The 24,817-nt window shown below is 44.6% G+C and overlaps 1 protein-coding gene across 1 annotated transcript; it reads right to left on the reverse strand.

Moving 5' to 3' along the window:
* Positions 1-1,143: 1,143 nt before the first annotated feature.
* LOC119648689 (fatty acyl-CoA reductase wat) lies at positions 1,144-23,143 on the reverse strand. The gene is made up of 10 exons (XM_038050488.1): positions 22,675-23,143; positions 13,022-13,150; positions 12,142-12,261; positions 11,894-11,992; positions 11,674-11,830; positions 3,254-3,443; positions 2,830-2,961; positions 2,137-2,256; positions 1,564-1,821; positions 1,144-1,504 (listed from the first exon to the last, which is right to left on the reverse strand). The coding sequence occupies exons 1-10, from the start codon at positions 22,885-22,887 to the stop codon at positions 1,387-1,389; spliced, it is 1,536 nt and encodes a 511-aa protein (XP_037906416.1). The 5' UTR covers positions 22,888-23,143; the 3' UTR covers positions 1,144-1,386.
* Between the last annotated feature and the right edge of the window lie 1,674 nt (positions 23,144-24,817).

A 24,817-nucleotide genomic window follows, 5' to 3' on the forward strand; every position in this document is an offset into this window, starting at 1 on the left:
ACTATAGACAGATGTGCCTCCTTTAATCCGCAAACGAACGTGCTATTCTGACCGATAGCCAAGCAGCGATCAGGGCACTTCGGGTCCAACCAAGTGAACTAAACTTGTATGGGAATGCCTTGAGAGACTGAATACGAAAAAGGTGTGGATACTCTGGGTTCCAAGCCATATTGGGTTGGAAGGCAATGTGGCAGCGGACGAACTAGCCAAGAAGGGAGCAGGAACGTCTTTACATGGGCGAGAACCCTTCTGTGGAATCGGAAACGGTTTCTTGGTTATGACACTAAGGAATAAAGAGGAACGATTGAGGGAACTATACTGAGCGAGCCTACCTGGAATGGAACAGTCCAGGGTGCTCATTGGGGGCTACGAACCCAAAAAAGATCGGAATTATAGTGGGAATTCTAACTGGTCACTGCCGGTTAAACTATCATCTAGGGAAGCTAGGGATATCTGCGGGCACTGCTGCAAGCTTTGTGTGGAATGCGATGAAACCTCTATGCATATCCTGGGACAGTGTCCGGCACTTGCGCAAAGTAGGTCGAGGCTTCTGGGAGAATATACTAAAGTTCCTGACGGTTATAGGCTTGCTTCAGATACTATAACCAGCAAAAGGGGCACAATAATTCTTCAAGGATGCAGTGCGATTTCCCCTTAACAGAATAATAATGAGCAATAATGTGGACTGGTTAAGGCCAGTGTGCCAACCTTCACCTTGTTCTTACTTTAGGGAAGAGTCCTATTTAACTATGTAACATATATAAATTGAATGCAGAGAGGCAACATTGAGGGTCCATTCTGCTTTCACCAAAGTCTCAGATGACTTAGCATTCGTTATCACCGACATGACGCTCTCTTGGTATACCAGATGGCTTCAACGCTCCTCAATCGTAGATAAACGAAGGCTTATTTATAGATGGAAACAGCGATGAGAATGTTCAGAGAAAGATCGGTGGACCCAGAGCTTAGCTCTGGCCATCGATGAGTAATTAAAGAGAAAACGTGGAAAGATCAATTATAACCTTAAGCACTTTCTCACGAGGCATGGAGAATGAATATTATATTTCGAACCCCCAACTCAAAAGCAGCCTTATTGAAAGGAATCTACCACCTTCAACGTAATGCGGGGGACAAACTTGACGGTTTCAAATAATAGTCTTTAATCGATGTACATATGTATTTACAAAATGCAAAGTGTTGCAATTTACAGATAATATTATGAACTAAATGAGTGGCAAAATCACTGGCAATGCACCAAATGCACTTGGAGTGTCCTTCAATGGTAATCAAACCAAAATCTAAGGTTTACTGTCAACAAATACTATCCATCATATGAGAAAACATTTGGTTATTAAAAAGATATCCTCTGCGTCTCCACGTAAGATCCTAGAGTGTGATCCTTCCAAGTCGAGTTAAACTCAGCAATCTAAAAACAATTTTACTGATGAAAACAACTCCTAGTGTTCCAAACAATGTCTTCAGCATGGTATGGAACAACCAGAGACTGAAAAAGATAAATCTGTTAGTGACAAAGAATATTTTAAGAAATTGGTAGTGGGAAACCTCCTGTAGAATCGCTTCCGTTTTGCAAGCCTCTCCTCATGGTCCTTGAAAAAGTATTTCCTGATGCCACTCATGTAAGTGCTGAAGTATTCTCTCCAGTCGACCTTGGTTAAATTGAATTCTAGATCACTGCGGTCCTTGTTGTTTAATTTCGCGTCTAATTCTGCAATATTTTTGTTTGAAAAGGACCATTCTCTTAAGCCGAAATATGACATCATCTCCAAAATTTTCGCCATCTTTTTGTATCCTTGCGAATATCTGTTGGAATAGAACAAAGGAAAAAGGTTTGAAATTCCAGAGAGACTGTTCGCTGAAGAATGAATGAAAGAAAATGTGAAAGTTCGATAACATAAAAAGAAAATCCTTTGAAATAATTTTCAGTGAAAACTTCGGAAGGACTTTCCTATTTTCATGTTTTTGCTGCTTCACCGAAAGCCAGTTGTCAGAAAACATATGAATGTAAAATTTATTGGAATAGCCAACCACCATAGGACAATTGTGTGCTCAATACTACGTAGAATGTGCAATGTGAATCTACTCAGGTAAAAGTGTTTCGATATTAAAAAGTCTTACATTCTCTTCCTTCCAGAAGCCATTGCCATCAGGTCCAGCAGATAGCCAGGAACCTCATGCAATAAAAACGCCGTTAATCGATGCAACCACTTATATGGTACAATCACGTAGGAGAAACACCTGTAATCGCATTCGGAGAACCATTTCCATAGTACCACATCCACCCCAGATACAAGATACAGAAGCGGACAGGATCAAAGCATATGTAAGAATAGCCAGTCCAACAAAGTAGTGCATTCGAAGGGAAAACCAGTAAGTTTCCAACCGCATCCACATTCAGTAATGGAAATATTGCCGATTTGGAGAAGGAAGAGAGGAAACAAATAGGAAAAGTAAAACGTGCATTTAGTTTAGAATCATCGGAAAAGTCAGGGGAAACAGTGCAGCAGTACTAGTCCACCCCACATCGTTAAATTTGGAAACCTAAGGTAGAGTTTAGAAGGCTAAAATGCAGGAGCAGACCTGAATTTTCATAATATCTCCAAACATGTATCCAATCTGGTAAATATCTTTAATCAATTTTCATCTACTTGGACAGTTTGTTCTGTTCAACTTACGAAAAAAAAGTCATGCATATCTTTGCGTGTTCCCTATTGCGAAATTCCTTCTAAATTACCATGAATGGATTAGCACTTTTCAGCTATACTGTTATCCGAATTCCTACGGTTTATTTATGAACCTCGATTAACTTACCAGAGAGCTTTGTCAAATGGCTCATGGAATCCTTGGCGTGAAAGATGCATGTAACTTCCCCACGTCAAGTTGTTGGTGTCGAAAATATAATTGTAGACGGGAATGTCAGTTCCTTCCTTTTGATTTGTTCGCCTGTTAAGGACACCAGACAACCGAAAAGATAGTCAAAGATGGAAATCGAATAAGCTAAATATGCGGCAAACTTGTTTAACAGAATTAGCGAAGATACTTCGGCAAGTCAAAAAATTCCCATGATTAAAATTCATATAAACTTTAGATAACATCAAACAAGTTATGAAAACGATATCTTAAAATCCGATAACATGCATCTTCAAAGAAAAAATATCCTTTATACTTGTAAATTCCTGAACAAACTATGGATTTAATAAAAATTGTTGAAAGCATCTCTGAATTCCAATCTGACCTTATAGATACATCCCAAGCGCTAGCAATCATAGCATTGACACAGAAATCGACAGGGACCAAGTTCGCCTTTTTGTGGCCATTGCCGTAGATGCTGTGCACAAATCCTCGAGCTACCGAAGCGCATATTCCCGACGGTCCGTAGAGGTTATCAGTCCAGCCTGGGAATGGTTCCTTATATGTGGAAAGTACTGCAAAAAAAAAGGAAACAGGAAAATTTTACTGATATTGATTTTTAAAGAATGCGAAAGGTATTGACATTGGGTAAGTTACTTGTTACTAAGCTCGGATGGAATGCATGCAATCAGGATGTTGGGGGCAGAACTAAGCGCATTAACTGGGAAACAATTTAGCTCAAATCAAACTTAAATTACTGCATTCACAATTGTTAAGCTAATATTGCAGAATAGAATTTTGTTATAGAATTCAAGGTATTAACGACCCTCAATGTTGCAAAGTAGCGGCTGTAATAGGCTCCCAATTGTAACCAGGGCGTGATATATTTATAGATTATAATATCTTTACATGTAATCTGTAAGGTTTAGATGCAGAAATCTGTCATCCATTGTCTACTGTCAACGTCCCTAAAAAGTTTCTTGAGAAACCTTAACGTTTGCTGCAACTCAATAGGTCAGACGAATCATTGACCAGGTGTCGGCAGCACATCGGAGCCGCAAACCTGAACCCCATCGTGAATTCGCCTCTGTCGCCGCATTGGATGGCCGTGGAAACAGCTGCCGGTCTGACAAGAGACTGGGGTGACAAATGTCAAGAATGACACTTTGTCACAAAAACTCTCTAGTTTTGTCCGCCGGCCAGCGAAGAGCCGTTCTTTCAAAAGGTCCAAAAAGTAAATGAATTGTAACGAATTTTAATGAATTTAACATTTTGGTAATCTTAGAGACATCTGTGATAGTTTTACGGAGAATTGTACAATAAAGTGTATTGCGGACGAAGAAAACGGATCTTATAATATATTGGGGAAAATGGCCATCCAAAGTGGTGACCCCGTATAATTTTCAGGACCGTTTCTATGGGAAAAGTGTGGTTAATTTGAAAATTTATCGAGGGCAATCACTGTGGAGTCGTAAACTGCACAATTTCAGATATAGTTTTTACCAATTCGGTACGGTCGACGTGCAAGGCGATAAATGAACGTGTAGTTATGTTTTGGATTACTTTATTGCGGTTTAGGCTAGTATTAGTTCATAGCCAGGCTCCAGGATGACTGTGACCCGTGAAAGCTAGTTCCTGGCGTTATCTACATGGCTTTGACCGAAGTGAGCCTAAAGTCTAGAAAGCCTACAAGAAAACCAATGCTCACGCAAAAAAATGAGGTTTCTTTTTTAGTTTTTAAAATGAAGGTCAAGCATGCTATTATGATGGTGGTGATGATGATTGAAAATCAATAATCTACTCGGATGACTCTCGCAAATCACTTCCATTTTCTCTACTCGAACTAAAGGAAACCAAGGTTGTTTATTTAACACTCTGCATCACTGCATCTGCTACCCCTACATCAGATAGAAAATTACGGGAACGAAAACTTTATAAGAAACCTTGTATGGCAGCTATAGCAGGCTTCCAGATAACAACAGTCTTCACCAGAACTTGGGTATAAACTTTGAAATCCCCAAGGGTTTGAACCGCTGACTGCGTCTGACCAGATGGCGGAATGGCCAAGCAGAACGAAAGGTAAGACCTGCGACCAGGACGGCTCGTCGCCCGCCATAAAGGCTGCCTCTGCGACCGCCGTGAAGAGAGCAGATTTAAATTAAATTCGGTATCCCAATGATACTGATAAGACTGACTAGGTTGACGTTAACCAATGTGTGAGGCCAGATAAAAGCAGCAGGATCACTTTAACGTGGCCCTGGAGAAAGTGATTCGTGATGCAGATATGAATGCGAGAGACACCACACTCGTTGAGTCCACACAACTACTCGCCTATCCTGACGATATTGACATCAGGGGAAGAACAACCCGAGATGTATAGTCTACCTTCATCCAGATCGAGGAGGCAGAGCGAGATCTTAGGCTGGACATTAAAGCAGGCAGACGAAGTACATTGTGACAACGTCAGCACCAAAAACGCATGAATGAACAACATCGAATCGCACTGATCAAACGAAAATAATGAAGATAGAAGACTACATCTTTGAAACCGTAGAAAATTTCACCTATCTATGGTCGAAAGGCACAACCAAGCTATGACGATGAAATACACGCACGGTTGATGGTTGCCAACAGAGCCTGAAAACGTCTCACCATAAGGTCAAAGCTCTTACTGTACAAGACTATGACCTTGCCAGTCCTTATGTATTCCTCGAAGACCTGGGTTCTTAGCAAAAAAATTGCGTACTGTTGGCCGCGTTCGAGAGAAGAATGCTCCGCAGCCTCTTTAACGATAAAACCTATGAGCGATACCACGACCGTCTGGTTGTAGGAGTTTGGGTAAGGATGACCCAGGCCGGGAAGCCTATAAGGATAATATCTATGGTAGAAGAAGAAAACGTGGCAGATCCTGCCTCAGATTACGCGATGGCGTAGACGCCACACAGCTTTTGGGGAAACTGTCTCAGTGTGGCTCTGATTGTGGTCGCAAAATCAATCCATGTCTTAAGAAGATCGAGCGATTAAGTCCACGAGACAAGTACCAATGTAAATCCACAGAGACGTAACTCTCCAAGGCTAGAGAAATGTTTCACAATATTTTGAAGTTTGGAGAGGTGCATTTTGCGAGATAACAGCATGCTCCAATCACCAATGAATTGGATATACTGTGTATAACTGCAGCCGCTCTATCGCTGCTCTAAGTCCAACAGCCCACATAGGCCGCGCCACCCCTACAAGAAACAGGGGAATATCCCCACCTAGATCAACTGCAGGTAAAATCGACAAAACTTCCCGATGTTCGATTCGGCCCATTGCCGTCAAAATCAATCGGCTCTCCCTACCAAAACAAGCCCGATCTCTCTCACCAAACCAACTTCTCAATTCAAACACTCTCAAACCATTTATACTCCCAACTTCCAGTCCTGCCCTCTCTCCTACGCATCTTTTGCCAGAAACGCTACTAATCCCCAGACATTTCTCGCCCTAAACTCAGAAATCCAGGTTCTTTTCAACAAGTCGGCCTCCAACTAGCTGCCCAGCTCAGTTTCTTCCTACCCACCTACAACAACCTTTCGTCCCCAATGGAGAAGTGCTTAGCATGATGAAACCTAACTTGATCCTAGACGTAAATTCTATATTCTCAATTACACAACATTCCGCTCTAACCGAATTGCTGGCAAAGGCGGTGAAATTGCCACCTTAGTAGCAACTCCCCTTCATGTCAAGTTAATTTTCATTCCTGCCACAATAACCCCGTCCCATGACCGTGCGTTTCTCCATCCCCACCCACTCATCCATCATATTCCTCACTGGTCTTTACTGACCATACCAATCCCTAAACCCAGCCCATATTACCCACCTAGCTCAGCTCCTCGGAGCTCTCCCAATCTACAACTGTTACTCCCTCCTACTAGGTAACGCCCTAAACGCCAAACACAGTTCATGGTACAATTACATTGTGAACTCGAATGGCCCACTGGCATGCCTAAAACCCCCTTTCCCTCCAATTAACCATCCTTCCCACGAAAAGATCCTTCGGTCATACTATCCTACATCAACTCCTTCCTGGAAAAGTCACAACCTTTTTACCCAGCCCCTAAACCTTCCAACCATCCCATGTCTCACTGACCAAGATGGTGTAGTTCTGCTCATCGACTCTTCAGAAAGCCTACCCAAAATATAAACCAAATTCTTTAATGTGTATGTTGCCACTAACTGGAACCTCCTTAACCAGCGACTCAGGGACAAACTGTCATTTTCCCCACAATTCAGATCGACTCGGTTGTACAAAGGGACACAGTAGTTACTTAAGATGTTTGCCCCGGTGATTCCTCCAAGACTCCTAAGCAACGAGGATTTATCACACTTCCTTCCTTAATCGCATTATAGAGAAAGCCACCTTGCGTCGCCAACTCCACCGCCACAGATACCCTCGGAAGTTAAGTCACCTTAAAACCTGTATATCCCCCTTTACCCAACGAATCCGATCCGAAGTCCAATCACCAAATGCTGAGTACGTCAACGTCCAACATACACACATTTTCCTCAACCAGTATACGTGCAGCCAACTACAATGCTTACGTCTCCGCCTAGCCAAACCCTGATCAGCAAGTTCCCACTCGCAAAACATTTCTCCCAACCAGATACTGATGCAAAGGTATATCAGAACGTTCAAAACCTTAGTGCCTCCCATCCTTCTTCTTCACAGTTCCCGATCCATCCAGCTGACCACACGGCTCAAGTCTTTTTTACCATTTTTACCCTTCACAGAGTAGAATCCATAATAATAGATTCTGCCTTGGGGATAGGTCTCCGGCAGGGCGAATCGCTTCAGCGAGTCCACTCCTGATGAGCTTTTCGAACATTTTCACGTCGTGTTAAGCAGACACAGCGTTCAGTATATCGAAGGTAGCTCCGGGTCTGTCTTCCCCTTGCGAATCAGCACGAGTCTCGCTACCTTTCAGTGACAGTTAAGTCCTTGAGAGTTTAACGTGAACACCTGCCTTGCTACTTAATCCCACGGTCTTCTTAAGACATGGATTGATTTTGTGACCACAATCAGAGCCCCGCTGAGACAAGCAACAATGGTACCAGTCTATACAAAGTAAATGGCTTAGCATTTATACTGGTGGATGCAAGACATACATAAATCCTTACCGAACTAAGGAGTACGGCACCCATGTTGAAACGCAACACCACGCCGAGGCCCGAAGGTCTCTTCTCGCTTAAGCATACCCCCCCCCCCTCTACTCACACACAACGGGAGTTCACCCGAAGAATGAGAGTCCAGGGGGCTATCCCGGTTTCCATGGTGCCAGTTACCTCTGGTAACGTTTCGTGACCATATTGCCACTTCAGATGAGTCCCCGTGCAGACTCAGGTCTCATCGCCCAAATTAGGCCTTTGGAGCATTCGTCTACTGCGTCACGGCCGGCAAGCCAAAGTGAGTGCAGCGTCTCCCGGTGCCACCACTATGGAGGTTCTCCTCGGCCACTTGGTTACGGTTGCCGCCCCGTCTTCCTCACCGCCACCTCTGAGCACCACCTTTCAGCGACAAGGAAAAATGCTCTCCTTCAATCAAGCGTTGAACATCCCGAGCAACAAGTCTGACCGTTGGCAGAACACCAGCTGGTAAACTTCCGCCGAGATACCATCAGGACCTGGTGCCTTCTTATTTTTTATGGTGAGAAACGCTTCTTCTAGCTCTTTTATTGTAAAAATTGGGCAATACTCGACTCTTTCCGCGATATTTACATACCCGGTACGGTATGTTTGTGCAATATTGTCCGTACAATGCGGCCCATCTGGTCCGTAATTAAAGCCCTGATTTTGTGGATACCCATTTTATTGACAAGTCCTCATGAGTCCTCATTAACCTCGTTGACCATTTTTTGCCAGCTGTCACTACTGAGGCCCCACAAGCTATCGTTATCAGGTTCATCATTGAGTTTATGACAGTGTCAGCTGCAAAACTGCCACTCCCCGAGGTGCTTCGACGAACTTCTCGATGTTTACCCTCGCGACATTCTACATGTAAGAGGAACGTTGGTTTGGTGCACGCTACAAGTAGCGTCAACTACTTCGAACGCGATGTACTGGTGATCATTTGCCGAGAAGTCTTCTTGGACTCGCCACCCGTCCAGCTTCGGGTCAAGAGATTTCGAAGCAGAAGGGATGTCAGGTATGCTTCCTTCGCAGCCCGGGCGCCGAAACGTTGGCATGGATCCGGTGTTTAAAACTACAAGCCCGGTTCTCGTCACCACTTGCAGAATCCGTTTCACTCCGAAGTGTGGCTGATCACCACCTACCAGGATTCGCCCATATGTGCCCGAAACGGGGTCCTTCAAAGCATCAAGCCTGACATCGTCTCATTCGACGTCAGATAAACGCTTTCATTGTAGGTATTCGCTTGATGACCTACCTGACCGCATCTCCGACATGATGTCCTCCTGTCGGTTCTCTTGCAAGTTGCTGATGTGCGTCCATAGTTCAGACACTTATAGCACTTGATGGGGACTATCCGCATACTACCCATCCCATTTTGATTTCCTCGCTGCTAAGGAATTATCTCGCATATAGCTCGTTTTCACCACAGCGAATTTTTGGCCTCGTGAATTAACAAAGGTGATACCTATCCGAGTGTTTTTTACCTCTGGACGTTCACGCTTGATGGCCTCCTCCACTTCGACTTTTGTGAGGTATGAATATCTCTGATTTCTAAAGAGCACACAGAATCTAGATTAGAAACGAGAACCTTGTCTCCCAGTAACCCCTTGACTGATTCGCAGAACGTACTCTCGCTAGTCGTGTTCGGATCTAGTTCGACGTGGACCCCGCCACCCTTCGTTTTCCGTATGGAAGACACTTCTACTCCGTTGTCTTCGGGTTTCTTCCTATAGCGGACCAAAGCTTGGCCAGAGCTAGACAATTTTTGTTTAGGGGTTGAGGAGTCCTAATTCCGGATCCACTTGAAGTCGGACTGGACCAAATGAAGAGCAACTCGCTCCTACTCTTTATGGTACACTGACTCCTATTTTCAGATTTAACACCCAACGTTCAAAACTTAAAAGAGAGACTAAGGTGGCTGTGATTTCGTACCAGCACAGAGGCAACTCATTAGACTCTGCCTCACCTCTCACGAATATAATTCGTAAACTTGCCGTGTTTTGCAAATTATAAAAGGGAGTGTATAACACCTGCGATTCAGATACGCTGCTCCCAGAGCAGGGATAAGGTAGCGTCTGATGAGTTGCCTCTGCCCTCATAGCTGCCTTTGTCCCTTTTTTAGTTTTTTGACTTTGGGTGTTAAACTTAAAAACAGGAGTCCGTGGACCATAAAGAGTGGGAGCGAGTTACTCTCCATTTAGTCCAGTCCGACATCATGTGGATGCGGACTTAGGACTCCTCAATACCTAAAACAAAATTTAGTTGGGTAAAGTCTCCTTTGGGCACGCCTTCCTCTTTCCCCTTTGTCCAGTTTGCTTTGCAATGGGCTATCTGCGATTCGTTTCGCACGAACTTTGCTCTTAGCGGGAAGTGCAGCTGTTTCTGCTGTCCAAGCATCTTCCGCTGGTCTCCACGTTCGCTTGTAGAAGAAGATGCAGTCCAGTAGTTCCTCCAGTTGCACCAGATCGTTTTTCATGCCTTTGCTAAAGTTCTTCTAAAGGAACGTTGCCCACCGCATACGCTTCAACACTGCCGCGCATTCCCTGATGGGCCTTCCTCCTTCCCTGCTATTTGATCAATTTTTTATGTAATCAAGTTTGTTCTCCAAGAAACTTTCACCAGAGCATCGTGTGCAAGAGAGCTGGCCGAAATAGTCAGGAACGGGTGTACCCTCGGGAAAACAGCCCCTACCCCACTTCCCTGAGATCTGACCTACGCACGGCTGGCACCGGAACTCACGGACGGATCAGCGGTCGGTCGTGGCCACTCAGTCTAGCAACGCCGGTTCAATTCATACTATTCGACCAGGCTACTGAAGGGGCTGGCTCTTGATACACGTCACAATTACCACCTCGGCTGAGCTAGGTTCACATCACCCCATCGATGTCGACAGAGAGCTATCGACGGTTCAGGAGATTCCCAGTGCGTCCCGGTCACTCGCGGTTCATTCTTCACCGAGATGTTTCCTCAAGGCTACTACCTAGGACGCAGGTATACTGCCAGCTACCAGAACTACTTACTCGGGCACCGAGGATTCCATTCTATACTGCTCACATCCCTCTTGAATACCCTACTAATACTTTTTATGCCGTTAAATTCGTCCCCCATTCGCAATGCCATAACTTTTTAAGGAGAGTGACCGCCGGAATTTTCCAACAGGGTTTGAGGAAGAAGATGTCCCGCTGTCTTTCTGCCTGCAGGGATGGAGTTCAAAATTCAACCCTTCAAGCCTTGACATGAAAATAACTCCAGTTTAGAATGCCGTAATTTTTTAAGGGGGGGGGGGGCGGTCGCCGCAATTTTCTTAAAGTGGTTGGACAGGCGGAACTTTTCCCCTTCCTATTGCATATCCTCTTTATCACCTCTCCTTAATGGGGTAGTGCTGAAAGATGAAATATGCGAAAAAACGCTTTAAGGGATCATAGCCTTTTAAGTGGATTCATCGCTACGAGTTTCATTCAGGTTTGAAGAGAAGGGAACCTCCCTCCTGCTCCTTCAAAAGCTTATCACTTCCAACAGGGTTGAATAGTTCCATTACACATATTACATATGGACGAATAAAACAAAGGTGCTTCCATCGGGCTGCTACTTAACGAGTGGACAAAAAACATCAAAATTATTCATAATAGGAAATCTTACCAATTGGTGGTCGGAAGATGCCTGCAGGGATCGCATAAGCCTGCTGATTGACCAGATTTTCCGAGCATCTTTTTGTCATGGTGTATGTGTTCGGCAACTCACCGACTAGACAATGGCAAAGCTTTTCCAGCTCATCTGCATCCAATATTTTGTACAACTAAAAGTTTCCAAACAAAGGACTTCCAGTAATGCATCATAAAACGTTTACAAACCAACTCACCTGTATTATCTTCTCATAACCAATTTCCGGCTCGTATATTGTCTCTCCGATAGTTTTGCGGTTGCAGTTCGAGTAGAGCGTGGATATGTGGAGAAATGCCTATTTTAGATAACGATTTGAATTAAATGCCTGCAGCGAACCATATGCGCGTATTGACGTTCTTTTTAATTATTGTTTAACATTGTTCACGTATCGTGCACATAAATATGAACATGCTCAAAATTGCAAATGGATCTGTTCGTTTTTACCTTCAAGCGCTTCATTTCCATAGCCAAATCGAGAATTTTTTTCGTCCCCAAAACATTTATGGCGATAGCGTCACTCAGCTTTTCGTTGAATTTCACCGAGGCAACAACGTTAAAAACAATCTGCAATGAGGGAGAGAAAGCAGCTAATGGACAGATACGTACTCAGAATATTAGATATGTGTAGAAGTAACAGGACGCACAGTTGGATTGGCTAATGTGAACCGAAAAAGGAAAAAATCAGCCCCGAAGCATAATGAAAGTATCGAATCTAAAGCAACGTATTCCAGGTGAAATGCTGTTGTTAGGCGACCCTCTCGGAAAGTTTGGAGTATGTTTCCCCGAAAACAAATTAATAAAGGATTACTTACTTGGTCACAATGGAACTTTTTACCGAGTTCGCTACCAAAACATGCATTGATGAAAAATTACCAGGATTGGATGAGACTGAAAATGATATATGGAGGTTGGGGGATTCCATCGAAAGCCTGGCATAATCCAAATGCTCTGTAATCCTCATTGGCCATGAGTAGGCCTTGGAAGCGCGGCAGCCACTCACCCACGGTCAAACTTGACAAAAATTGAATAGTTCGAATAATGGAAAAAATGAGACTGCATCACTACGTTAAACAATGGAGGGAGGGCCTTCATTATTAATTCCGGAACGTGCAAATATTTGAGTAGCATCAAACTTTCATTTCGCTATCTACACGGGGATCAGGACCTTGTGTACGGCGGAAGATAGTTTTACATCAAGGACTGGCTGATGATGATGATGATGTTGATAGTGGTGATGATGACGATGGACGAAATAACGATGGAGAGGATACCACGCTTCATACTCCTGAAATGTGTGCAAAATTGCGTTTTTTTTTTTCGTTACCTGAACTTCATCATTTAGTAGAGCTCGATCCGTTTTCGATATACCCAGCTCAATGGCACTGAAGTCTGCTGATATAGGAAAAACTTTGTTGAATTTTTCCGGGGAATGTTTTCGGATATCATCGAATATCTGGAAAAAAAATATGCACTGGTTAGATATATACATGTGAGAAGGGTTAGATAGTGATTAAAAATTCATTGGAGCGTGATGGGTTGTTCTAATAGAAAAGAACTAATCAAGTAAATATTGAAAATGAAGGAATTTTTCCCGAGGGGGGAGGTGCATACTAAGTGCGTGAAAACACTCTGCATAGTTGATAATCCATGAAAAATTTTTTTCAAAAATTGCATATATTCACAGAAGTATTGGAGCGGATATGAAATCCCCGAAATCCACTGAATAATATTTACCGCGAAATTAATGGAAATTCACAAAACACGGAAATAGGATTAAAATTGTAAGTGATGATTTGAGTCTCAGAGCAAAGAGCTATCATGCCGGAAACCGAAAAAGATTTCAGGCGGGTCTGCTAAATCTTTGGATAAGCAGACCTTCATTGAGGTGTAGTTAGATCAACCTGATAAAGCAGGCGCCTCTAAGGAAAGAGCCGTCCATCTGGCTCAATGCATCGCCGAAGCATGTGACGCGTCCATGCCCAGGAGGTGCTCATTCCCCCGTAGAAGACCAAACTGCTGGTGGAATGATGAACTGACCGGTCTTCGATCAGCCTGCCACCGAGCCAGAAGAGCGGCTCAGAGGGCGGTAGGTAGAGTCGATCAAGGGCAGAAAGAGTGCGCCTACAAGGCAGCCCGCAAAACCCTCAAGCTCGCTATCCATCGAAACAAGAGGAAATGCTTTAAGGAGCTCTGCTCAGAAGCGAACGTAAACCCGTGGGAGAGAGCTTATGGAATCGAGATGGGACGATTCAGAGGCCGTTCATCTCCGCAGATCACGTGTCCCACCCTCTTGCTGAAAATCATCCAAGGGTTATTCCCCCAGCAAGAGGAGAGCACCGACACATTCCCACCACCTCTGAATGTGATGGCAATCCCGCCAGTCACCAGAGACGAGCTACTGCAGATCTGCGGTAGAACAGGAGACAATAAAGCGCCGGGCCTGGACGGAGTACCGAATAAGGCCCTTAAGCTTGCCGTGAAATCCAGGCCGGACATGCTCGCTGAGTTGTTCGAAGCGTGCAGGTCCGAGGGAATATTTCCAGCGGCCTCCAGGTGAACCATCCTCATATCGACCCATATGTCTCCTGGACACGATGGGGGGGGGGGGGGGTGCTAGAGCGGGTAATCTATAATGGATTACTCCCAGTTGTTGAGAGGCAAGGCGGCCTTTCAGATCGGCAGTACGGATTCCGTAAAGCCAGATCAACCATTGATGCCATCAAATTGGTTACTGGCCTGGCCGAAGATGCAATTCACGGAAAGGGTAGTACCAGCAAATATTGCGTGGTAATAACCTTGGATGTGAAAAATGCATCCAATTTGGCCAATTGGAATCTAATACGCAAATCCCCAGCGAAGCTTAGTATTCCCGCCTACCTCGCTGCTATCGTCGATAGTTATTTAACTGAAAGGAGGCTCTGGTATGACACTGATGACGGACCCCAGGAGTACGTTGTTTCCGCGGGTGTCCCGCAGGGCTCCGTGTTGGGCCCACTACTGTGGAACATCATGTACAACGATGTACTTAATCTTCCCCTTCCGGAGGAAGCCACAGTAGTGGGTTACGCTGACGACATAGCGCTGGTTGTTGCCGCAAAGCATCTTGAAGATGCTGAGTTATACTCAAGCGAGGCAATCAGTACTGTCAAATGCTGGTTAGAGAGCTCTGGTCTGGCGCTTGCGGAGGAAAAAACAGAAGCGGTCCTCATCACGAAGCGCCGGAAGAGAAATTACGCCTGTATTAGAATCGGGAATCATATCATCACTTCCAAGCCGACCATCAAATACTTGGGGGTGGTGATAGACAGGAAGCTCAGCTATAAGCAACACGTACAGTATATTTGTGATAAATCATCCACTGCTAGTATGGCCCTGGCGAGGATGATGCCGAACGTGGGAGGGCCACGGCATACCTCTAGGTTGCTTATAGCCAGGGTAGTGACCTCAATCATGCTCTATGCGACCCCAGTTTGGAGCGAGGCGTTGCGGATGTCAGTTAATACTAGCAAACTGAATGCAGTCTTCAGGAGGACAGCTCTGAAGGTATGCCTTCGGGACTGTTTCAGATGATGCAGCATTCGTCATCTCTGGAATGATGCCGATTGACATTTTGGTAGATGAGATGACGAATATATACCATGCGAAGTCAATCTCTCCCTCATTGCAGACGAAGAACGCTGAGAGGGAGAGATCCATAAATAGATGACAAGAGCGGTGGGAAAGCTCGGGAAAGGGTCGGTGGACTCACAGGCTCATTCCTGCCATCAAGGAGTGGTTAGAGAGACGACACAGTGAGATTAATTATAATCTCATACAGTTTCTCACGGGATATGGAAGATATCTCCAAGACCTTCACAGGTTTAAATTGGAGACCTCATCCGACTGTCCAAATTGTGATGGAGTCCCAGAGGACCCAGAGCATGTATTCTTCCATTGTCCAATATTTGTGGAAGAAAGGAGGAATCTGTGAGGAGACTCTAGGAGAGGTGCTGGTACCAGAAAATCTGGTGCCGAAAATGCTAGCACATCAAGAGAATTGGGATGCGGTCAACTCCATGATCGCATCTATTCAAGATAAATTGCGAAAAGCAGAGGAAAGGAGAACAACGCGGTCACGTGCGCCGCGTATAGAAGAAATGGGATTAAGCGAGAGTGAGCTGACTCCGCCCCGTGATGTAATACCTTACGGTGGTTCCGCGGGGCAGGGAGGGAGTCGGGGGTGGTTTTAGTGGGTAAAAATCCCACACGCTGGTGTGTCCAGACCAGTGTCTTTTGAAGATTTCCACTCCTCAAAAAAGAAAAAAAGCACTTCCACTCTACAGCTAGAGATCTATCTGTAGTCTTTAAAAAATTGTTTATTCAGCCTCCATAGCCTGGGTCTACCTTTTTTTATGGGAAGGTGTGGAAATCATGAAAAGACGTTGCTTGGCCAGGTTGCAGCAAGGTGTGGAATTCTCACCCACTAAAACTACCCCCACTTCTCTGCCTACACCCTCGCGAGACGTGAAATATTACCTGGCGAGGAGAGCTCTGGTTTGCACCAGCACAACTAAGTCACGCATCTGTCACGTTTTCCGGATTCGTTCCAGTTCCTGCAGTTTTTCCTGTATTGCAGTTATGGTTAAATTATCCCACCGCTACTGCCATCTCCGGTACAGCTTCTTCCTAGTGGATCTTCAGAAGCCCGGAGTCACCTTGGGCGGATTCACCCTCCTTCTCCGGTAGAGACAGTGTGCCTCATTCACGAGAAGGTCCAAGGGAATTATCCCCGCGATGACACACACTGCCTCACCTGATACACTGATTCACTGCACACCCTCAGCGCGATTGGCCGGAATGCTGAACTTACCTTTCGGTGGTTCACTGTTCTCTAGTGCGCATGCCTAGACAGAAACCGCGTGTAGTAGGATGAATTCCATCACCCCTGCGCTAAATAGCTGCTGACTAAATTTCGGTCCTCCAATATTTGGCATCATCCTTGCAAAAGATGAGCTAGTCCAAGTTCAGGTGCCCTTTGAACCTCAACTTGCCATCGATCATTACCCCCGGGTATCTACTGATCGAAACGATTGAAACGACTTCGTGATTACCAACCCGCATTTTAACAGTGTCGTTTTTCATGTGATTGGTAATAAGGACCGCCTCCGGTATATTTTCTGCAAGGTCCAGTTTCAATCGTTCGAGCCATGTTTTGATGACATGAATGGTTTCGCTTCCATACAGCTCCACGTGCTGGGGCTGCTTCGCAACTACTACCCGTGCCGTATGCAAAATCAACCAACGTTGCTTCCTTTGGCACACGAAGGCCGAGCACTCCGTCATACATTATATTCCACAACAGAGGCCCCAATACGGTACTTTGAGAAACACCTGCTGTCACAACATATATCATCAACCTGACGTCCGCCTCGTATCAAAAAAGTCTCTCCAAGAGGTAACTCTTGAGTATCCGAGCTAAGTAACCAGGGACACCTAGTTTAGCCAGGATGAACTTAATCCAACCTCAGTTGGCTGAGTTGAAGGAATTCCCCGCCTTCTAAAGCCGACAGGGATGTCTTGTCCTCAAAAGCTCCAGTGGACCACCCAGCTATCCTGGTTTTGCGCTTTTGTTGATCACTCGAATATCATCTCCCCCGTTCCTGATGGAGAAAGGTGGCCTGATGGTGACTGTGGGTGTATGGTTGACTCACCCGCAAGATCATTTCCTCGTCACATCACCGATTGAGCCTAGCCGTTTGCCTCGGAAGGTGGGCACGCATCCAACTTTGGCTAGTACGATGTCAAGCAGGACTTTGCCTCTGGTGTTCGTCACTCACCTCCCTCACTCGAAAGCCCACCCGTTGAAATCGCCGGGAATGATTTGGGACTGTGGTTTCTAGCCTCCAACACCAAGCTGTCTAGCATCTCCTCATATTACGCTAATATTTCTGATATGGATGCCGTTGACTTTTGCACGCACAAAGCCGGCTCCAGGGAATGCCAATGTTTCGTGAATTACTTGCCGTCCACATGCCCCTTTTCGCCGATGAGTGTTTCACCCACGAAATAATAATCTAATTTCGGTAGAGCTCGCATATTACCGCCGCGTCCACATTCGACACTCGAATGGTTTGCGAGAGCAAGTCTTTAGCTGCCTCGCAATGTTTGAGGTTGATTTCAATCATCCTCACTTAGCCCTACGATTCAACTACTTCCTATATGCCGGCATTTGCCACTACCTGCAACGTGCCGGTCGTGCACTTCCTTCTTCCTTTTGCACAACATGCATCGAAGGTCTCCAGAGCGGTCTTTGATAAGGTAGCCCTATTCTCCGTACTTTCTGCATCTTCTAGACCTATCGTGGTCACTAGGACATGCTACTGCAAGGTGACCGAAATTGAGGTGTCTGAAGTATCACCTGAGAGATATTTGCTTCCTAAGTCGGCACACGACCCAACCTAATCTTATCTTGCCCTCGGTAATCCGTTTATTCCTGATTCCACTGAATAGCTAAAAATAGCGGTCAGTGCACCTCCATATGCCTTCTTCATCCCTTTGATGGCATTTTCTTCTATTTTACCCTCTTTTGCTTATGCCTGATACGGCTCACACTCCCACCCAGGTCTGCCAATTCCGGGCTGGCTTGAGATTTATTACCATGATTCCACTCAGGTACTCATTTTCAGCTGAATCGACCGGTATCCGCCGTCAAATCACGATACAAATACCACTGCGACCAGTGAGATTTGAACCGCGACCTTCCATGCAACAGCATTGTGCTCTAACCACTCAGCTATCCGGACACTAGGAAGGACATCGGCATGGGACATATCTCCTTTCTTGGAAATAATAATTACTTCCGGACGAATCTCCTTTTTCTCCTTGCCCCGCTTTTTGCCTGTAGGCTCTTCCCTTTTTGTCAAAGTTGAAGCCGTAATCGAAGAAATACCCAGTACTTTCGCCGGCTCAACTGTTACTTCAACTTCATTCAAGGCCATAACGGTACACTACAGTACACTGTAGGAAGCAGTGTGATCAGCATTGCCCTTGACCGAGATTATTATCCTCATTTGACCGACAGAAGCACCACAATTGTACAATTCTATGCACCAATGGAGTCTTCTGGTGTGGTGGAGAAAGATGCTTTCTACGAGCAACTAAACACGGTTCAGGGTGAGCTTCCTAAAGGTGACATTGTAAGAGTAATGGATGGTCTAAATGCCAAGGCGGGCTCTGACAAGATCTTGCTCATCTATGGCAACACACAGTCTTGGCGACAGTAATGGTAATTGTGGGAGATTTTTGGATTTCTGCAATTTCCACCACCTCGTCATTGTTGGTATATTCTTGAAGCACAGAGCCTGTCATAAGGTCAGGTTTTCAAGTGACCGGCGTCGTACGAGCAATCACATCGACCATTTCGCGATAAGCAGTAGATTTAGGAGTTATCTGCCGGATGTGCGTAACAAGAGGGGTGCTGACATCGGCTTCGAAAGGAATCACCACCTGATGGTTACTTACGTTTAGCTGTATATTGCGCCCGCCACTTCCCGCAGACAGCTACGACCCCCACACTTCACATTCGGCCGCTAGTATGGGACAGCTGTCACTCAGCAACGGGAGACGTATCTCGCTAATTGGACGGCAGCTATACTGAGTAACCGGCCTCAGAATATCCATAAGCATTGGGCTACCATCAAAAGTGTTCTTTTCTCGGGCGCCACAAAGGTCATCGGTTACGTCCCGAAGAAGCGTCATAAGATCTGGCTAATTGTGGAATCGTGGAAGCGAATCGATGAACGGAACGGGGTTGAAGTATTAACTAACCGTTGCGGGTAATGGCAGGGGTGACTTCCAATATCGAGCGAATTCTAGAGATGTTCAGCGTAGTGTACGCCATGAGTAGAGAGAATTTTACATTGCTCTGGTCAGCGAAGCGGAAGATACCTCAGATTGCAATGACTTCAGGAATGTACACCGTATCACGAAAGAGTTTGCATGTGATCGTAAATCTTTTGTTGGTACTGTGATCACTAAAAACCTATATGTGATCCTAAATATTTCGAGAGTACTCTGAAGGACATCATCGGCCAACTTCACATCTATGATGTTGAACAATTGAAGAGGTAAAAAGAACACTATAGTCCTTAACCGTATCACATCCGGTGAGGTTCCTACTCCTGTGGATGAAAAGGCTTATTACCGTAACATGCGGATACGGCTTGTTCCTCCAGGCAAAGGGGAAATCATTTCGGCCATCAATGCACTTAAACGGAGTAAAGCCCCTATGATTGACGATTTCCCCGGAGAGTTATTTACCACTCCAGTTGCAGTTACTCCAGATCTGCTTCCACTCCAACGGAAATCTTGGGAATCCGAGCCTTTTCCCAGACAGTGGCAGAAGGGGATGATAGTTAAGATCTCAAAGAAGTTCGCCCGTTTTAAATGTGACAATTGGAGGGCATGGTCCCTGCCGTCTCAAAGATAATAGCTAAAATATTTCTGAAACACATCAAAGAACAGCTCGAAAGCTTCATCGACAGAGAACAGGTTGGTTTCCGCTCGGGATCCTCCTGCATTGACCACATCAAAACCCAGCGCATTTCCAGAAAGCTTTCGATAGCTTGGAGTGGTCTACGCAGGAGAGGCGTTCCAGAGGAACTAATAGCTATTATCAGAGCGATATATAATGGTCTAAAATGTAACGTGTTGCGCCGAGGTAAAACCTCAGAGTATTTTCAGGTCCAAAGCGGAGTCCGTCAGGGTTGCATCCTCCAATCGATAATATTTCTTCTCGTTATCGGTGTCGTTCTTCATGCTGCCTTGTTCGGAGGACGTGGAGAAGTTCAATAGACGATGGTATCTTCCTTCAAACGCTTTGACTATGCTGATGATATCTGCCTCCTCTCTCACCGGGTTATGGGCCTTGGTCAAATGACTCTGGATTTGAAAATAGAGACAAGTAGTATTGAACTAAAGAAAAGCACTACAAAACCAAGGTTCTACGTCTGACGGATCAACGCACTCTATCTATCCGCGTTAATGAAGAGACCATCGAGCGCGTCGATCAATTTATGTATCTTGGAAGCACCAAACTGGATATTGCCCGGTACATTAACAGCGCTGGATGCGCTTTCGCTGCCCCGGAAATGCAGTTATCTCAACACTAAGATCAAGTTGAGACTGTTCTGTGCTAGTGTACTTTCTGTGTTGTTATATAGGAGTAACATATGAAGAGTGAACTCCACTGTTAGTCGAAAACTTCAAACATTTATCAACCCCTGTTTGCGTCGTATCATCGGAGTACGGTGACCTAACACTATCTCAAACGAATGACTTGGTCGGCGCGCAGACCTGACACTCATACACACTGTGATCGGAAGGCGGGAATGGCAGTGGATAGGTCACAGATTAAGTAGGGCAACAGCTGCATTGCGGGCCACCCCATGCAGTAGAATCCCCCTAGCGCAGAAGAGCAGAGAAGAATTGCGAGTTTTAGGGGCGAGCATATTTTAGGTAACCGAGAACGATGGCAAGTAAGTGTGGTTGACGCGCCTTACACAACCAAGGGGTTGAAAGGCAGCCATATATATGGTCGAGTTCAAACTAGTGGATAACATCCTGATGCAGATTCCAAACAGCGAAGGTGATGTCACAGGAGGAATATTTGTGAACAGTCAAGTAATGACGAATGTCGAAAGCTTACATTTAGTAAGCAAATGAAGGCGGCTCAGCCCACCCTTGTTTACAGTTGTGAAATATAAGAAATTTTCATTGGTTTGTAGCACTGCACTATTGGAAAGCTCTTTCTTCGGTTTCCATGAGTTAAGAGAGCACCTTGCGGATGTGGCAAGTATTATCCCGGTACTGAATCCACGCTTGCTTCGGGTAGGCTTACTAAAGTTCAATAGCACAGGCAGAGTAGTGCTCCGCAGTACCCAACGGTCTTACCCCGCTTAACTTAAAAATATCCAGCCTGCATCACTGAAAAACTTCTGAATGCTGGTAGCACACAAATTCCTATCCCTTTTACTCGTCCTTTACGAAAAGCAGAGAATACTTCTAGTGAATTCGAAACCCCCCAGCTCACAAAGGTGTCACGACCTCAGCAAGGCACAGACTTTCTGGCTTAGTAAAGTCCGGGTGAAGTTTACCCCACCTACTCCCTGTGACGCCCACGAATTACATGGCCATTAAGACTATAGCAGGTCTTTCCAAACAAACTTAGGACCGTCTATGGCCGAATACTATATTTGGCATTTCATAAATATATTTTTTAATCGCAATCCATCAATATTTCTAATTGAAGAAAGGTCAACCCCTCGCTCGATATATTCATTGAATAAGAATTGGCTCGACTGAGATATATAAATAATATTTCATAAACGAAAGGGTGGGTGAGGAAGGACAATGCAGCCTTGCTGACCATTGGTAATTTTTTCATTGCGATGGCCACTCGGATCTTAATCAAATATTAAATGAAAGTGCTCGTGACTGTTTTCGCCCACCAATCTGTTAACAAAATATATTCGCTGGACACCCACTCCGACTAGAGTACCTGGCTGGCACCTGGTGTCACATGGTCGTCTCGAATGCTTTATGCGTTGTGTTTCCAGGGCCAATGGTCTATTAGCCTCCCTGCCCGAACTCACAGAAGTGGGAAATTCATTCATAACATAGTCTTCGCAACATGTTGCTCGTAATGTATCCTGAATCAAAGAAAACTCCTTGCGAGGGTTCAACGGTTCCACAATTGTGCCATCTATGGAAATTTTATAACAACGATATCCATCCGATAAAAGATATCCCCATCCTTGATTTTATGTTACCAATCAATAAAACTTTAAAATGGAAGTGAAAATAGATCGCCTATATTTTCCAAGCGACTCACCACTACATGAGCAGATCTTCCTTGAACGTTCTTTTCTAAAATATATTTTTTTTATCTAGATACTCTTGAGGCAAAGCACAATCTGAGCTAAATTAAAACATACTCACAGATTCAGTTAAGTATTTTTCCAATCGTTCCTCGGCATTCATGTTATCCTTTTCGCGGATGAGCAAATAAATGCTTTTTACTTGATACGTGCGCAATAATTTCTCCACGAGTACTTTCCCAACAAACCCAGTACCCCCTGTTATGAACACAACGGCATTTTCGTAAAATTCGCGAACTGTAGGTATCGAAACTTCACTTTCTGCTGGGACCATATTCTCTGGAGATAGTTTTCACTCAAGCTACAAAACTGGGCAAGGGGAGGGCTTTCACTCGCGAGAACTGCAGTAATTCACTTAGTGCACGTCAATCTTTTTATGATTTAGATTGCAAAGAGCACGCAAAGCAACGTTCCAGAAATTTGAAAATATCAGTCAAAGAAAAGATACAACGCGACGCAAACTATCTTTGCAACGTCTTCGATTGAAATGAAAGTGATATCCGCGGGCAGGACTGTAACATTCTACACATCAGACCATATGTGAGAACCGACCACTGGTCGTAATTATCAGTTGATGTCATCAATAATTTAAAATTCAAAAGGAGTCTCCTTTTCATGGCACGCATAAACTAGTTCAACTCCATACATCACAATGCTAACAGGTCGTCCGTGGCATGGTCGCTAGCAACATGTTGCCAGCATTTTATCCGGATATCTTATCATCCACCACCCACTCAGCGAAGACGATTCAACCTCCCACAATACGTTTTCTTACCTTGCGTTCTGGGTTGAAATATCTGTTGTGGATATTATTCTGGGCATTCACCAAATTCAATAAGCTTCAGGCTAAGACGGTTTTCCTAACCTTTTGGTAAGAATATCTTCTTATGGGAGCTTGGACTTCTTTAGCTTTACATTAATGGTCCGGGCACAAACTACGCCAAATGATAGAGTGAAATTCTTGGGCCAATTGAGAGGTAACCAGCAGATATATGTGTAGTTCTCGTAACTAAAAATGAAAAACATCCATTTTTAAACTCAATAAACAATAATTTATTCTCCTCACCAATGGTGGCTTGACATTTGGAATTTTTAACAACTCGTTAGGTAAGGTTATGACACGCTATCTCGAAATATCCTCTGCGTCGATCTCTGCGCCACTACTCTCTCACGGTGAAAGTCTTTTATCGTTAGGCAACACGGCGGTGCTGCCACACATGTATCTATTGGAAAGTGCTGATTTTAAGTAAAGGAAGCGGTTAGATTTATCGACAAATGTAAAATAACCGCAATTACGGAAACGAAAAGACAAAAAATATATTCTTGAATTATTAAGGATTTAATGAATTTTGAAAAAAGAAGAAGAGCAAAAAACTGGGAAAGCCAGTTCTCATAACCTTGAGTCACTTTCACATCATGAAGAGGTTCATCAACTTCATTGTTGGAATTAAGAAACCAACCCAGGTGATTATAACTGCGAGATAATTATAACTATGAATTGGGTGAAATCGGCACAAGAAGGCTCAGGAAGCTCTAAAGAAGAGCATAAGATCAACTATACGGTCATCATAGAGACACTTTTGGACTAACCCACTTTAAGCGATCCTTGTCAAAAAACGTAGTCAGAAGCTGAGTAACCTACGTTTATAAAGGAGAATGAAGAAAAGGCAAACCATCCGTTTGAAATGACCTCCCCACGTAGGATCTAAAATCTCAAGTCAAACCGACAACCACTCACGGCATTCAAACAGGGAGACAGGGAGGGTAGTGGTTTCGCGCGGGATCGGGATTTCATTTGCCTTATTCAAGATTAATTTGATCAAATAATGCATTCTATAATGTGCAATTACCTTAAATTTTGCCGCATATTGCACATTATTGAATGGGTTTGGCCGAATTTATCATGACAGACGGGAATGATTCTCGGCATCCGTCAACGCTACTGCGTATGTTACTGACAACATGAACTCTAGGTGTTCAAGGCCAGGGTTATTGGGACCGGCTGATCGACAGACGACTGAAGGGCAGGGGAGAATAAAGGAACAAAGGAGAACTTGAGTTTTTCGCAACGGATTCCCATCACATCAGCAATCCTCCCGGGATTGCTTTTGGTTTTCCACGATCCTCCTTTTTCAAGCAAGGAGAATTTATCTAAAGAGATTATAGTTCGAATGATTTTTCCGTAGTTAATTGTTTCGTGCAGT

The sequence above is a fragment of the Hermetia illucens genome, chromosome 2 (genome assembly GCF_905115235.1).
Source record: "Hermetia illucens chromosome 2, iHerIll2.2.curated.20191125, whole genome shotgun sequence".
Classification (NCBI taxonomy): domain Eukaryota; kingdom Metazoa; phylum Arthropoda; class Insecta; order Diptera; family Stratiomyidae; genus Hermetia; species Hermetia illucens.

Excerpts from the sequence above, each read along its gene's own strand:
- LOC119648689 (XM_038050488.1), bottom strand. The coding sequence starts at position 22,887 with ATGGTCCCAGCAGAAAGTGAAGTTTCGATACCTACAGTTCGCGAATTT. Across the intron at positions 3,444-11,673 it reads CATCTTCCGACCACCAATTG|TACTTTCCACATATAAGGAA; the intron begins GTAAGATTTCCT and ends TTTTTTTTGCAG. Across the intron at positions 2,962-3,253 it reads GCTTGGGATGTATCTATAAG|GCGAACAAATCAAAAGGAAG; the intron begins GTCAGATTGGAA and ends TGTCCTTAACAG.